General features: G+C 40.2%; 1 protein-coding gene across 4 annotated transcripts in view; it reads left to right on the top strand.

The window, feature by feature from the left end:
• LOC142150063 (kelch-like ECH-associated protein 1A) overlaps window positions 1-15,854 on the top strand; it is an 83,539-nt gene that overhangs the window by 53,654 nt on the left and 14,031 nt on the right. Inside the window, exons 1-4 of one of the 4 annotated variants that reach the window (XM_075205317.1) lie at window positions 8,699-8,924; window positions 9,124-9,288; window positions 10,719-11,537; window positions 14,327-15,003. In XM_075205317.1, the coding sequence (XP_075061418.1) occupies window positions 10,974-11,537; window positions 14,327-15,003 (1,241 nt within the window). In that variant the 5' untranslated portion in view covers window positions 8,699-8,924; window positions 9,124-9,288; window positions 10,719-10,973. Of the gene's footprint in view, window positions 1-8,695; window positions 9,289-10,718; window positions 11,538-14,326; window positions 15,004-15,854 lie in introns of those variants that run through there. The other 3 variants (XM_075205325.1, XM_075205331.1, XM_075205312.1) reach the window with 3 other exon arrangements.

The raw sequence follows: 15,854 nt of genomic DNA, 5'->3' as shown, positions 1-15,854 counted from the left end.
AGTAGGTCTGGAAGAATCCAGTAGGTCTGGAAGTAGGTCCAGTAGGTCTGGAAGTAGGTCTGCAAAAATCTGCCCTTCTAATCTTCATATTTATGGGAAAGAACAAATGAGGTCTTGGAGCTAAAGAGGATGGCTACACATTACGTTTAAGGGAGCCATTGACTGAATACCAAATGGGGTAATGATGATCTCGAAGGTTAGTGGGGGCCCCAGAAGAGAAATTTGTCTCCTTGAGCGCCACCACATTCACTCTATGTTTAAAAAAAAAATTAAGGGCCAACCACCTTTTATTCGAGGAATTAAGACCCTGTACATTTAAAGAGGGAATTTTAACCATGAGAGCCAGGATGGACGGTAAGGAAGGCTGAGAGTTGGAACAATAAAGGGAATGGTAGGCCTAAGTAAGGTGGTCAGATAAGCAGCTGACAGAGCAAAGAGAGGTTGTCTGCTGGGAAAAGGGGCGGGGGAAGGAGCAAAGAGTAGAAAGTACAGTGGCGGATGGAAGGGAAGGGGGGCTGGAATAACCCAAATATTGGGTTAGCGTATTTGCCATCTAGGGGAAAAATCATCAAAATAGGTAACATTTGGGGACATGGTGCTTGCACAGAGAGCAAGCCCCACCCATGTCTAAGAGATACCAGAACAAAAAGAACATAGGGTAAATTTAATGTCAAGTAAACTGCTAACCTTTTTAATTAATGAACAGGATCACCTTATTTTTCCCCTTCCTTCTTCCATTTTACTTCTCCAGGGTCCACCCCCTTGGTTTTCCTATGTATTATGGAAATAACTTTGGTCCAATATTTAGAATTGGTAACCAGAGTCACCTATATATTGACTTATATGTAAGGTTTGTTTTATTGATTCACTATTTCTACTTTCTGTATACTCTCCATTAATTTGTAAAATCTATAAGAACATAGTATGAAAAGGTAAGTACTGTGAATATTACGCATGCAATCCCAATGGCCACCATGCACACCATATACAGTTTAATACCCTAACTAACGGCTCTGCGATCACAATATACAGTTCAATGCCCAATAATAGGGACCTTTGCAAGAATAATGTTTTGTGTTTAGCTCAGATCCCCATTCCGGCACCCAAAATGGATGGCTAAGGTACTCAGAGCCCCATCCTGGCAGCCAGAATAATTGGCTAAGGCAGTGGTTCCCAAACTTTCTCAGTTCGAGGCACCCTTAGGGTCACCATAATTTTTCCAAGGTACCCCTAAGCTAAAATAATTCCCGGGTAGTCCCGTTTTTTAAGTAGTTGGGTCAAAATTACATAAGATGTATTTAGACCCCTTCACCATCATATTGTGCCCCTTCATCATATTACTGCACCTCTTCACCATATCACTTTGTATCCCCTTCGCCATCTCACACACTGTGTCTCCCTCTTTGCCAGCTCACTCTGTGTCCCCCCCTCTTTGGCAGCTCACTCTGTGTCCCCCCTCTTTGCCAGCTCACTCTGTGTCCCCCTTTTTGCCAGCTCACTCTGTGTCCCCCTCCTTCAGCGTCTCTCTCTCTGACATGGTACTGTGATCGGATGCCATTTTTGCAATAAGACTATTTGTGAAATTTCATCCCTGCTGAATATTCTACGGTCAACTGTGATATTATTAGAAAGTGGAAGCATTTAGGAACAACAACAATTCAGCCATGATGCGGAAGATCACGTAAAATCACAGAGCAGTGTCAACGACTGCTAAGTCGCATCGTGCGTAAAAGTCGCCAACACTCTGCTGATTCCATAGCTGAAGAATTCCGAACTTCCACTGGCATAAACGTAAGCACAAAAACTGTGCAATGGGAGCTTAATGAATGAGTTTCCATGGTCGAGCAGCTGTATGCAAGCCTCACATCACCAAGACCAATGCGAAGCGTTGGATGGAGTGGTGTTAAAGCACACTGACACTGGCCTGTGGAGCAGTGGAAAGGTGTTCTGTGGAGTGACGAATCACGCTTCTCTGTTTGGCAGTCAGATAGGAGAGTTTGGCGAATGCCGGGAAAACGTTACTTGCCTGACTGCATTATGTTAACTGTGAAGTTTGGTGGAGAGGGATAAGGGTAAGGGGCTGTTTTTCAGGGTTTGAGCAAGGCCCCTTATGTCCATTGAAGAGCAATCTTAAGGCTTCAGCATACCAAGTCATTTTGGACAATGCTATGCTTCTGTCACACGCCAGTACCATAAACAGGTACCGGCGTTGTTACCTTCCTCCTGTAAGCGGTGATCAAGGTTACTAACTTCATTATCGAGGCATCTTCTGTATTTGGTTCTGCGCATGTGCTACCTATTACCCTCGCTTATGACCTTCTACCTGTTCCCATTGGTTCTAAGCATTTTGGAGCACTATTAAACCTCCCATTGTTCCTTTGCCAGTTGCCTGTTCTTTGAGTTACTCACTCTCAGTAGGATTTGGCTTCCTTTGGTCTGACTCACCTGTTGTTTGTTTGTACGTCCTGGATCAGCTGTACTCTTCTCTGCTGCTGCTGTTAATGAACTGCCTGTTGCACCTGTACTCATCGCTGCTGCTCGGAATCATCATCTTCTGATCAGCTCACTCAGGAGTGGGGAGTCTAATGAGAAGGAGGTTTTTGCCAGTGACCCCCGCAAGAGGGTATGGATTTCGCTGCTCCTATCCCGCAGGTGGCGGTCTCCTGAATGAATGCTGGCATGAATGCTAGCGCAATACCACCGCTGCCTCTCCATTAGGACTGCCGCTGTACCAGTAAGTCACCCGTTGCTCTGAATCATCATCTGCAGATCAGCTAAGTTCTATTCCTCTGTTACCTCTATATATTGAACTGCCGCTGTACCAGTAACTCACCTGTTGCTTTGAATCATCATCTGCGGATCAGCTAAGTTCTATTCCATTACTGCCTCTGTTTGAACTGCTTCTGTGTCAATGATTCTCCTGCTATGCTCTGAGTTATTATCTACGGATCAGCTAAGTTCTACTTTACCACTACCTTTGTCTGAACTGCCGCTGTATCAGTGATTCACCTACTATGCTTTGAGTTACCATTTTCAGACTAGCTAAGTTCTATCTCCGTTACTGCTATTGTTGAACTGTTGCTGTATTAGTAATTCCTTGCAGTCACCTTGAGTTACCAATTGCGGATCAGCTAATTGTACCTCATCATCACTTCTATCTGAACTATTAGTAATTATCTGCTGTTGCACTGAGTTACCTACTATGGATCAGCCAGTCCTAAACCGTTATTTCTTTCATTCAACTGTACTGTATCGGTATCCATCTGCAGTTGTCCTGACGTGTCATCTACATCTCAGTTATCATATTCCAGTATTGCTGCCACTTGTATTACCACTGAGCCAGGGACTATCAAGCTTGTGTATCCAGGGTCTCTCTGACCACCTGTACCAACCCATTGTTTTAAAGCTCCACTATTTACTCTGCCAGCATTCATTCAGGAGACCGCGACCTGCAGGATAGGAGCAGCAAAATCCATACCCTCTTGCGGGGTTCACTGGCGAAAACCTCCTTCTCGTTAGACTCCGCACCCCTGAGTGAGTTCTACCTTTTGGCTGAGACAAGGCATCCACTAAATATTATTCAGATTCGTGACAGCTTCCTACTTTATAGCAATAGTTTGGGGAAGGCCCTTTTCTATTCCACCATGACTGTGCCCTAGTACACAAAGCAATGACTGCAAAGTCATCGTTTGATGATTTTGGTGTGGAAGAATTTGACTGGCCCGCACAGAGCCCTCACCTCTACCCCATCAAACACCTTTGGGATGAACTAGAATGGAGATTGCGACCAGGCCTTCTCGTCCAACATTAGTGCCTGACCTCATAAATGCTCTACAAAAAGAATGGGCACAAATTCCCACAGAAACACTCCAACATCTTGTGGAAAGCCTGCCAAGAAGAGTGGAAGCTGTTATCGCTGCAAAAGGGGGAACAACTGCATATTAAAGTATATCATCATCATCATCATCATTTATTTATATAGCTCCAACATATTCCGTAGCGCTTTACAATTGGGGACAAACATAATAAACTTATAAACAAACTGGGTAAAACAGACAAAGAGGTGAGAAGGCCCTGCTCACAAGCTTACAATCTATGGGCATATGTAATTAAATACAATGTTATACAGTCTCTGTTGGTGTAATGGTCAAGCGTCCAAATACTTTTATCCATATAGTGTATATGTACAGTATATACAAAAGCAATATAAAATATGGAATATTAGTGCCAGACTTAGGAGACATATATATATATATATATATATATATATATATATATATATATATATATATATATATAAACTTATACGCACTACACACAGTTCAGAGAACATATCAGTGTGGTAGAGCAAAATGCACTATACAGGGAGAGAAAACAGAGCAAGTTTCACTTATGACACCAAGCAGCAGAGAGTGTTGCAGGAAGCTGACTCATTCTGGCGTTCCGGCATCCCTGCAGTTGCAGCTTTTAAATAATCCTTGTGATATGCCCAATAATAAGTCAGGGCTCTACAAAAGGCAACTTGAAAATACACTCTAGTGACCTTGGGGCGCTCTGCTGCCCAGGTCCCCCTGTATATCTTCTGTTCCGTCTGAAGACATTGCATGCTGTGACAGAATGGACCGCCTATGACACCCTGTCTGTTGTATTGATGGGGACCGGTTTGGCTTGTCTTGCCACCGTCCCCTTTTCTTTATCCCAATGGCACCCTCTAACCACAGTAAGAGGGGCCTAAGCTACTGACACCACTGGACTCCTTAACGGCATCCAGAACCGTGGCCTTCTGGGTAACTGTATCTGCTAGTGTACCCCCTTGCTGGTACAACTGGGCTGGTACCCCTGACTTCTTGCCTTCAGACCAGGGTGCAGGGGCAAACTCAGGAATTGAGGAGGGGGGTTTCCACTCCACGCCACCAGTGGGTGGGACCAGCATGCATGGGGGCGTGGCTATAATTTTAGACAGTGCTATGTAGCTCTCCAACTCTTTCAATCCTCTTTAAATACACGAGCAATGGTGTTTGCACTACTGTTAGGTGCATCAGCTCCCTCTTCATGAGCAGAGCAGTGTGAAGTGCGACATACCTCCCAACTCTCCCTGTAGTCAGGTCAAAGTCCTGACTGAGTGGGTCCGTTTCCAAACTCAGGACTGCCCGACCAGAATCAGAACAGTTGGCAGACTGTCCTGCTCTCTCCTACCTGTTCTTCCTGTTTTTAATACTTGTTGCTGCTGCTCGTGTCTTAAGCTCAGTTGTGCTTGTCTGGATCCTGTAATTTGGGTCCCTTTTTGGAAAAAGGATAGGTACATGAGATATTGAAAGCCTATCAATGAGTAAACACTAAGACTCCCTCCCTCTATGCAGTCTGACATTAAATCAAAATCTCCCATATTTCATTATAAGTCTTCCCTACTTGCAACCAGCCCATCTGTAAATTAATTTTATTCACATTTAATAAATAAACCTATTTCCTCCCAAACATTAAATATTTAGCATCGACTTTTAAGAAATAGCAATCCTTCTTCCCAAACTCACAGCCCAACATTCATATAAAAGCCACCACACAACCCCACCTAAAATTAATAGGGACTACAACGATCCCCATATTAAATTAAATAGCTTGCACCATCAAATAAATTGCCCCACCTGTACATTTTTTATAGCAGCACCTTTTTTAGTACAGCCACAATACAGCTTTATTTTTTGGGCACATTTCTGATTTTACAGCAAATTACATTTTTAAAATAGCTTTATTAAAGTTCTTTGCAACGCATAAAATTATAATTATCTATGTCAAGCACAATCCATTGGTCACTCTATGGGCTTTACAGCTGACCTGTTGAACAATTGACCTCCGTCAGAGTTTTTGGTCAGGCTTCAAAATTACTTACTCAAACATATAGGCTCCTTATTTTCTTAAATGTTATATGCACTTTTATGTAGTACACTAGTTTAATAAAATTATTGTACACCAAATACATTTACAATTACACTTGACACCTATGTTTGTTTTAGCACTAGAAGCCCAGTTTTCCACCATAAATGTGAGAAACAGTATGATTGCCAAGTGCAAAATAGTCACAGTATATTTTGGAAATGTGAGAGGAATCATATCCAGAAATGTAAGAGACAGTCTATGCTTCCATAAATATAAGACAAGTAAATGTAAGGGTGACAGGCAGTATGAATGAAAAATCATGAGGCACAGTATGCAAGTAGAAATGTGACAGCTAGTTTGCCCATGCCTAATCCAAGATTAATGAAGAAACCCGCAAAAGTATTTATTTTTGCAATAAATCACATAACATTAAATAGCTAAACTCCCTCCGGCTCTCTTCACCACCAGCGCAGAACATCACATTGTAATCCACCACACGCGTCCCGCAACAGCATCCTCCTGTTAGCCACAACTACTATGCAGCTACGTTCCACTCTCCGGTACTTTAAAATTCTGTCTTGATAACAGTAGACATGGGTTTTACATAGAGAACCCTCCCGCACGTCAATTGGTTGTAAGCCTCACGCTGCTCGCCTGCTGATTGGATACAGGCTCTGGCTTCTCACTCTCATTCTTTGATTGGCCCAATACAGAACGTGGTCACGCAGCCTCCTCAGGTGGATTTCTCCAGTATCCCGGTTCGTGTCCCAGACAGGAGAGGGGTTTCTAGAGACCAGGAACCCCCCCCCCCCCCCCTGGGTGCGCGCCTGGGGTGTCTATCACACTGGCCAAAGCTGCAAGTAGCGGGCAAAGCGTTGGTACTGGAAAGCTGGGTCCAAACGTCAGAACAGCCAGTGAACAGATTAGATTTGGGTCTAATCTGCAGGTCACAGGAATTACAACAGGAAAGTAGTCCAAGGATCCTGAAGCAAAATGATGTTTATTGGCTCATATAGTCTTAAGAAGGACATATCACACTGGCTTAACGTGCCAGTGATCAGATGGTCAGATGGAACAATAGTGATACATTTCAGTACAAACCAGTGCTCTTTTTATACACATTCTGACACACATGTCAGTAGGGGGTAACGCCACCCCCTGATCCTATGTTGCTCTGCCACATCTGAAATATTCCATCAGATCTCAGGATGTAATCTAATCTTGCATCTAACACAATTTATCTTACAAAAGTCAATCTGAGAGTTCCTAAAACTTGCTGTGATTTCCTGCATCCTGTTTTAGAGACAGAGGAAACCTAACAGCAAGTCTAATTAAACCTTCCTGTGCCTTCAGGTTTTAGGATGTGTTGGACACTCACACATGAAAAGGTCTAATTAACGTGAGATTAACATGGGGTCCTTTCTTCAGACAGTTGCAGAATACACATTTCCTCCCCTGGCATAGGCATCAGAAATGAATATATACCAAGGTACACACAATATAAAAATAAGTACATTTCTAATAGACAGTATTAAGAGTCAGTACATTTCTAGTGATATAAATTGACACACTGTGCTAATAATTTAAATATAATATTACAATATGTTATTTATAAGTGATCCAGCCACACATGCCCAGGCCAGGTCTCTCACTGCAGGATTGGAGACACTGGTCAGGCACAGTCAACTGTCACCTACCTACAGTACTGACGAGCTTTCACGAGCAAGACATGATCAAAGTCTCATATAGTGAGACTATGCTTAGCACTGCACAGTTTGTTCTATGTAAATGCAGGCCTCCTCGCCACTGCCTGGTTGACCATGGGTAGGAGAACCACAGCAAAACGGATGGGTAATTTTCGCTTAGAAATTTCTAGCGCTTAAGTTTCCCCGGTTGCACAACAGTAAACGGTACAAAAGTGTCTACTATTTATATCAGTGATTCTCAACCAATATTGTATGTTAGACATGTTTGTGTGTCACAGTGCTAGGTATGTTGTGTCAAGAATTGTGATGTGATAGGTAGAAAATCTTAAAAGAGTAAATTTGTTAATGATATGCAACATACATTGTAATTAAAAGGTTAAAAAATATTTTTTTATATATTTTTCCAATATTTTAACAATTGTGTAATGAAAATATACATTAAAACACTTATCATGTAATTGATCAATTGACACGTATTATTTTTTTATATTATTGTAATCAATGCTAAACAAATCAAAAACAATTTATTTTGTATAACTTTTAGGCTTTAGCAGGTCCACTGCTGTAGTCAGTTCTTATCTGCTGTAAAATAATTTTCTAGCCTCTCACCAGTTGCCTGGTGATTAACTATTTTGAGAAACATTTGCACCCGTCCTGAAAACTGTCGAGTCATTGCTGAAATTGTCATCAGCGGGCTGAAAGTAGTTAACTGTGCTGTAAAAAGTTTTGAAACTAGATCACCTCACAAAGTGAGTGGGAGAGAAAAAGAAAGTGTAAAAAGCTTTTGTTTAGGACACTTGTTATTAAGGTACCTGACAATTTAAGCTATTTTTACTATTTTGAATAGAAGTGGGATGGGTAGAACCCAACGATGCACAGAAACACTGCGTGCACCATTTTGGAGCTGATAAAACAGAAGGAAATGTATCTTTTGTATAAACAAATTGTTAAACATAGGCTGTATTAATGTTATATTCATTATCTTTTTTCGTTATGCTAAAAAGCAATTTAAACAGCACTTGAACATTATATAAAAATGCAAAGGTCCTATGCCTTTTAAATGCAGATTCATATTGCTTGTTGTGAAAGGTATCACTTATGCCTCTTACGTGCAAGAGAAGGGTTAAACTCAAGGGAACTCCTCTTTTGCATGGGAACATAGTATCGCAATGATTCACTGGTTACTTAGTCTGGTATGGATGACACTGCAGTAATACACGCACCTTGTGAACTTGAAAGCTACATGAGTATATTGAGACAGCTACAATCGGACTTTCCCAAAGCTATTAAACCTGTTGGATTTTGACCCCACATAACCACAAATCCTTTCAGGGGATAACTATGGTATGAGAAGGTTAGACAAGTGAGGCCTTTGTAAAATCAGGAGAAGAAAAATTAATTTATGTGGTGGAGACCGATCAAAATGCCACCTTATGAGTGACATTCAACAACAAACACATTCTCCCGTTAGGTTCTTTCTTTTGTTTTGTTTTTTAACCTGAGTTTCAGTCACAAAGCAAACTTTGCTTTTATATTACCACAGGCAGTAACTGGATATTGACCTGGGAAGATCTACAGTATTATCATGGTTTGAATGGGATCCAGCCATGGCTTGAACTTGGAGAAAGCAGAACATGTTGTGGAAAATGGAGTTAAAACTCACCAAAGAAAATCTGAGAGCCTCTATAGTGATGAACTTTACCACCAGGTATTAGTGCTACCTTTTTTTCTCTATTTAATCTTCCATTCTAAGGAAAAAAAAAAAAAAAAAAAGATATATATATATATATATATATATATATATGTATATATATATATATATATATATATATATATATATATATATATATATATATATATATAAAATATGCTAGATGTGTATAAAAGCTAAAAGCACGCAGTAAGTATTTACATATTTTTTTATTCTGTGATAAACAGGTTTATTTGTAAAGCATATAGCAAGCAATTTACTGCTGATTAGTAAAGGGTAATGGTAAAATAGCAGCTAGCATTTATTTAATATACTTGTTTGAATGCATTTGTTACTTGTGTACTGCATTGTAATTTTTTTTAAATAGTTTTTATAACTAAATAAACAAAGGCTTGTATGATTTGCTACTAATGTCCAGAGTTTCACTATACTTCTTTTATGCAGTGTCTACAGTATACATTAAAATAGGATAAAATTTCACCTGGATGGATTCCTGGAAAATATTGTCACCTGTCCATTGTACTGAGGTTGTAATAAAAGGATAGAGGGCCTGATGCTGAGTTAGGAGCAAAGCAAAAAAAATGAGTAAGTTTGCTGCTGGGCAAGCCATGTTCCAATACAAGGGGTGCAAATTAATTTATTTTTTTTGTAAGCAAGGTAAATACCAACGGATTTTTCATGTAGCACTCAAATACTTGATAGATTTATTTTTACACTGAAATGTAAAGTTAATCTAGGACATGCCCTACCCCAACGATAAATCTGTCTGAACATTTTTAAATTTACCTCCCCTCCAATGCAACATGGTTTTGCTCTTTTTTGTTTTGCTCCTAACTCAGCATCTGGTCCACAGTGTCTGCCCACATAATGCATATAAAAGTAATGCTGCAATTTGTAAAATATAAAATACATCATGTCATCATTTAGTGCCTGTATAGGCAGAACTGATCCTGCTTAAAATTTCTATGAAAATAAGTAAACGATGAGTGCAGACTCAACATGATACCTTCAACCCAATATAAAATTCTGTGTTCTCAAATTTATTTTCCTATTCTTATTTTTCTTTTAATTGTTATTGATTGTTATTTTGTTTTTTAAATACCCTTTTTATCAGTTATGTAATTCAAAACAAGTAATCGCAATAGCGAAATAAGTGGGAATTCAAGAGGAGAAAATTTAGTAGGGGATAGAAGGAGTCATGTTAGAGAGTATGTTAATGGTGCTACTTGTGCAGAATATGACAATGGAACCTATTGTTATGATAATTACTTTTTTTCTACTGTTGGATAATTGAAAAGTGTGTGGTCCTCGTGCCTTACGCACATATAAAAATGAAATGTAAACTAATGAGTGGTAATTATATTATTTCGAATTGATTGACTTCCTTTAAGAATTAGTAAAGGTTTTTCTTTCTTTTTCCATTGTAGGATTTGCCAAGTACCATAATAGTTCCTGCCATGGTTTAATGTGCCATTTCAATCTTTTGTTCCTAAGCCAGAAAGTTCAGTACACTTTTCACACTTAAAGTAATATAGTTAGAATATATCTTTTGCGTGCTATTATACAATGCAAAATGAGTAGACCAACTTTCTGATTTGACATCTGCACGATATCTGCAAGATGCAGTCTGCATGAAACTTGCCATATTTTAAGTGTTTCCTAAGAAAGCTGTAAGCATAAGAATGTTATGTTCAAGGAAGAAGAAAGTCGATTTTAATCACACTATAACTATTGCTGTCCCGTCTATGAAAGGTCATGGTTACCTTGATTATACCATTGAAAATCATTCTTCCAAAGCCTTTGAAAGAATGGATGAGCTGAGAAGGAATAATCAGCTGTGCGATGTCCTTATAAAAGTTATTTACAATGGCCAAGAAAAAGACTTTCCTGCACATAAGATTGTACTTGCTTCTTGCAGCTCCTTTTTCAGAGCTATGTTTACCAGTAACTTTCGTGAATGCTATGCCAAAGAAGTCACTATCAAAGACATGTGCCCCTTAGTGATGCAGAGGCTGATTGAATTTGCCTATACATCAAGGATAACGGTTGGAGAGAAGTGTGTCTTGCATGTACTCATGGGTGCAATGAGATATCAGATGGAAGATGTGGCACAGGCTTGCAGTGACTTTCTTGCAAAACAACTGGACCCCAGCAATGTGATTGGAATCTCTAACTTCGCAGAACAGATTGGATGCACAGAGTTACATAAAAAAGGAAGAGAATACATCAATATGCACTTCAGTGAGGTAACTACTGAGTATGGACAGTAAATATGAGTCTAACACACCTACATGACCAGAACCATATACATGTGTTCTAATCTTGGAAGAAGGAGAGAGGTTAGACTGGAATGCTAAAGGTTAGCCAAGCCTGCACTAGACTCAGAACATTTGACAGACTGTCCTACCTGTGGCTGCTGGTTTCTTTAGTTGCGGCTTGTCTGGATCCTGGAATGTTGGGGGCCCTATTTAGAAATAAATGGGTGCATTTAGAAAATTCCAACCAGCCCTGGCGTTAAATCAATATGACCCACAATTAATACACTGGCCTTCCTCCAGCCCCAACATTGAAGTAATAGTATTCCCATTTAATAAACCTATTTCCCTCCCTCCAGACAGCCCCTGCAATAAATTAATAGCATTTACGTATAAAAAAAATACGTATTTCCCGCAATCGTCACTGCCATTAAATAATTCATATTCACATTTAATAAATAGACCTCATGCTCCTGAAACTCAGCCCCACATTCAATTAATAGCCCCCAAACCACCCCATCTTAAAATAATAGTCCCCACTATAAAATTGCCCCACCTTCATCCTACAAACAAAATAGCACCCATTATTTAGCCACCACCTACCACACACACATTACATTGCCACAAGCCCGCTGTGCCATCACACACTCATAACTGTGCCCCATCATCACCATGCTGTGCCTCCTTATGACCACACTGCATCCTCCATGCTGCTTTTGAACCCCCTTCTCCTGGCCCCCCTTCATAACCCTGTGCCATGCTGTTTTGGCCCCCCTTCATCACCTGTGCCATGCTGCTTTGGCTCCCCTTCACACTCTGCCATGCTGCTTTGGCCCCTCTTTCACACTCTGCCATGCTGTCTGTGCTCCCCTTTTTCACTGTCTGCCATGTTGTTTGTGCTCTCCCTTTTCACTCTCTGTCATGCTGCCTGTGCTCCCCCTTCACTCTGCCGTGCTCCACCTTCACTCTGCTGTGCTTCTCCCTTGCTTCCGTTCCTTCATTTACCTTTTCTTCCCACTTTTCACTCTCTACCATGCTGTCTGTGCTCCCCTTTTTCACTCTCTGCCATGCTGTCTGTGCACCCCCTTCACTCTGCCGTGCTCCCCTTTCACTCTGCCATGCTCCCCCTTCATTCTGCCGTGCTCCCCACTTGCTTCCGTTCCTTTACTTATCTTTTCTATCGGCTTCTTTCTTCTATTCGTCTCTTATTCTCTTCTTCTCTTCTGTCGTCTGTCTTCTTCCCGACTCCTCTTTGCGGCGCTCCTCACTGAATGTCGGGCGTGATGAGATTTAGTGCAAACGGAGCACAGAGGAGTCGGTGAGCGCTGCGGTCACGCGAGTATTCTTTTTTTTTTTTTTAAGTTTCCCGCTTCCCCCACCAGCGAAGAGGGGTGTGATCAGTTCGGGGCCTACCCGGCGGGCCAGTCTGACCCTGCATGCATCTACACTTGCTTCTGGCTTGAGAGTCGGGAAGAAGAGGGAAGGGGCAGTCTAACATAGGCTAAGTACAGTGAGAGTGCATAATTGCAAACAGATGCAGATCTACAAAGACACAGATACATCTAACAAAGCTGTTGGGTGGGTGTGGGTGCCTGAGAGCTGGTGCAAATATACAGTGATGATTGTCGCTTCTGATGGGCTGATTACAAATTTACCTGATAGGTGTTTTTTCATTGAATATATATGTTATAAGATTTTGTGGGTGTATTTAAAAACATTTTTTTACCACTTTCATTCATTTGCAAGAAGGAATAGTTTATCTATTATTTTATAGCAAGCCTAATAGAGGATGTGTTTTTTTTCGCTATCAAGACAAATGTTAACAATTTTTTCTTGTGCTACAAGAAACTAGATGGTTGTGTGTATCTGGGTGTAGATGTGCATAATAGACACTTAGGGGCATATTCAATTGTCCGGATTCCCCGCCGCGTTAAAACTACTACCGTTATTACGGTAATAGTTAGCTGGATTTCAGCTCGCGGCTCAGGGAGCTGCGAGCTGACATCCAGCGAGAAAACTACCGTAACAACATTAATAGTGCGCGGAGCGCGAGATTTTCGGCGTTTCCGCCGACAGTTGAATATGCCGCTTGGTGTATATGCTACAGGTGCAGTGCTGAACACATCTTGCAATTTGTGTGGCTCAACATTTTGGCGTAAATTTTTACGGGTGGCTTTTTGAGCAGAAATTAGGCCCAACATGTGAGTGAATAAAGGAAATAGTCCCCTTGGACTATTTATTCACTCACACTATTTCCTTTATTCACTCCAATTTATCTAAGGGTTTGAACTTCCCTTTAATTTTATCTGTCCCCCCATGCAGTAATTGTTACAAACCACATATTAAGGGAGCACGGACCCCCACCCCTCTTCTTCTCGTACTATGTCCAACATGTGTCTAACTCAGCATCAGGCCCACAGTGAATCTTCTTTTTTTCACTCTGTGCTATATTTATAGCAGCATTGACATTTTTTTCCCTTATTTTGCGATGCTGAATGTTATACTGCAATGTGCATTTTTTGTTGCATATTCTGTAATATTTACATTAAGACCCGCTCTATAAATCTCTAGCAAATTTCTGCAAATATTTTCCCGTAACTGTGGGGAACTAAGAATTTCAACTTTCAGATCACCAGTAACTGTTTTATTTATAAATGCCCTTTATTGTGAGAATCAGTTTATTCCACAGGAAAAAATATCTTGCTTTTTAGGATTACAATACAATGCATTGCATACAATTTTATAATATTATTTTTTCTGCAATGCCTTTTTAATTACAGGTTACAAAGGAGGAGGAGTTTTTAAACCTTACTCATTGTGGCATCTTGGACTTGGTCAGACAGGAGAGTCTGAATGTCCTGTGTGAAACAGAGGTATACAATGCCTGTTTAAGGTGGGTGCAGTGGGACTTGAACAACAGAGAACAATATTTGACCATCTTGCTAAATGCTGTTCATCTCTATGCCTTGCCACCAAAGTTTCTTGCAGTTCAGCTAAAGCAGTGTCCCATTCTCAATAAGAAGAACTCATGTAGGATATTTCTGTCTAAGATTTTCCAAGAAATGTCATTACACAAACCTCTCCCACCAACCAAGGTACGAGGCAACCAACTTATTTATGTGGCAGGTGGCTACCTTAATAACTCGCTGAGCTCTATGGATGCCTATAACCCACAGACTGGGGAATGGATTAAACTTGCCAACATGTTGGAACCAAGAAGTGGTCTTGGAGCCTGTATTGTGTTTGGTTTGTTTTACACTGTGGGTGGAAGGAACCATTCCTCTACGGAAAATACAGATTCAAACTCTTTAGCTTGCTTCAATCCAATTACTAATCAATGGACTTCAAGAGCACCCATGAATGTAGCTAGAAACCGGGTTGGAGTAGCTGTAATAGATGGTGCCATTTATGCTGTGGGAGGCTCCTGTGGATCGGAACACCACAAAAATGTTGAAAGGTAAATTCCATGATACATGTTGACTCCCATACTGTTGTGACAAACAAGTCATATGGTTATCTAGAATTATTTTACCTATGCTAATTCTGTTGTACATTTACTTTTAAAACATGATATTTAGTTGCATGGGAGGGGCTCATTTATTAAGACACATATATCAGATGAATGCATTAGGTATTTCTTGCCTTTGAAAAATTATATCTTAAAATATTCAGTGCAGAGTTGATTTGGTTCAGAGAAAATAAGTCAACACTCTGCTTTTACTCAACAGAAGAAAATGTGTGTCATGCATATAGAGAACACTTATTTTACTGTCTTTTCAGCTCTAAAATTCTTTGATATATAAATATACCAAATAGTACAGAAGTTAAAAGGATGACACTCATAAGGGTTTGTCACAAAACAAAGACAAACTTATTGACATCCACCAAAACATTGCGATCAAATTCAGTGGAGCTGAAAAGAAATTCCTACTTTGTCAATATAATAGACACAGATTTTATAATAATCTGTCATTTTTAAAAAACACTTTAAGTAAATAAATATCCCAGACACCATTGAAAAATACTTTATTAGAAATAAACACTCCCTAAATCGCATTTGTATGTCAATCATATATCCATTGGCTTCTTCTTGTCTTCTGCCCTGGAGTAATCCAAAATGGGGAAAAAAGACCTTGAATCAATGAAGGACTCAATACCATTGAATGAGGACATGCTTAAATAAGAGCAGTTTGCCTTTGATTGGCAGGAGCTTGAGAAAAATGCACTGTTTGAAAACTTACTTATAAAACCAGTGTGGGTTATTTATGAACTATACTGTGTGAAATTCATTGATACATTGCTACAATA

This window comes from Mixophyes fleayi, chromosome 1 (assembly GCF_038048845.1).
Source record: "Mixophyes fleayi isolate aMixFle1 chromosome 1, aMixFle1.hap1, whole genome shotgun sequence".
NCBI lineage: Eukaryota > Metazoa > Chordata > Amphibia > Anura > Limnodynastidae > Mixophyes > Mixophyes fleayi.
Note: the sequence above shows the minus strand (reverse complement) of the source record. Positions and strands in the feature narration are given on the sequence as shown.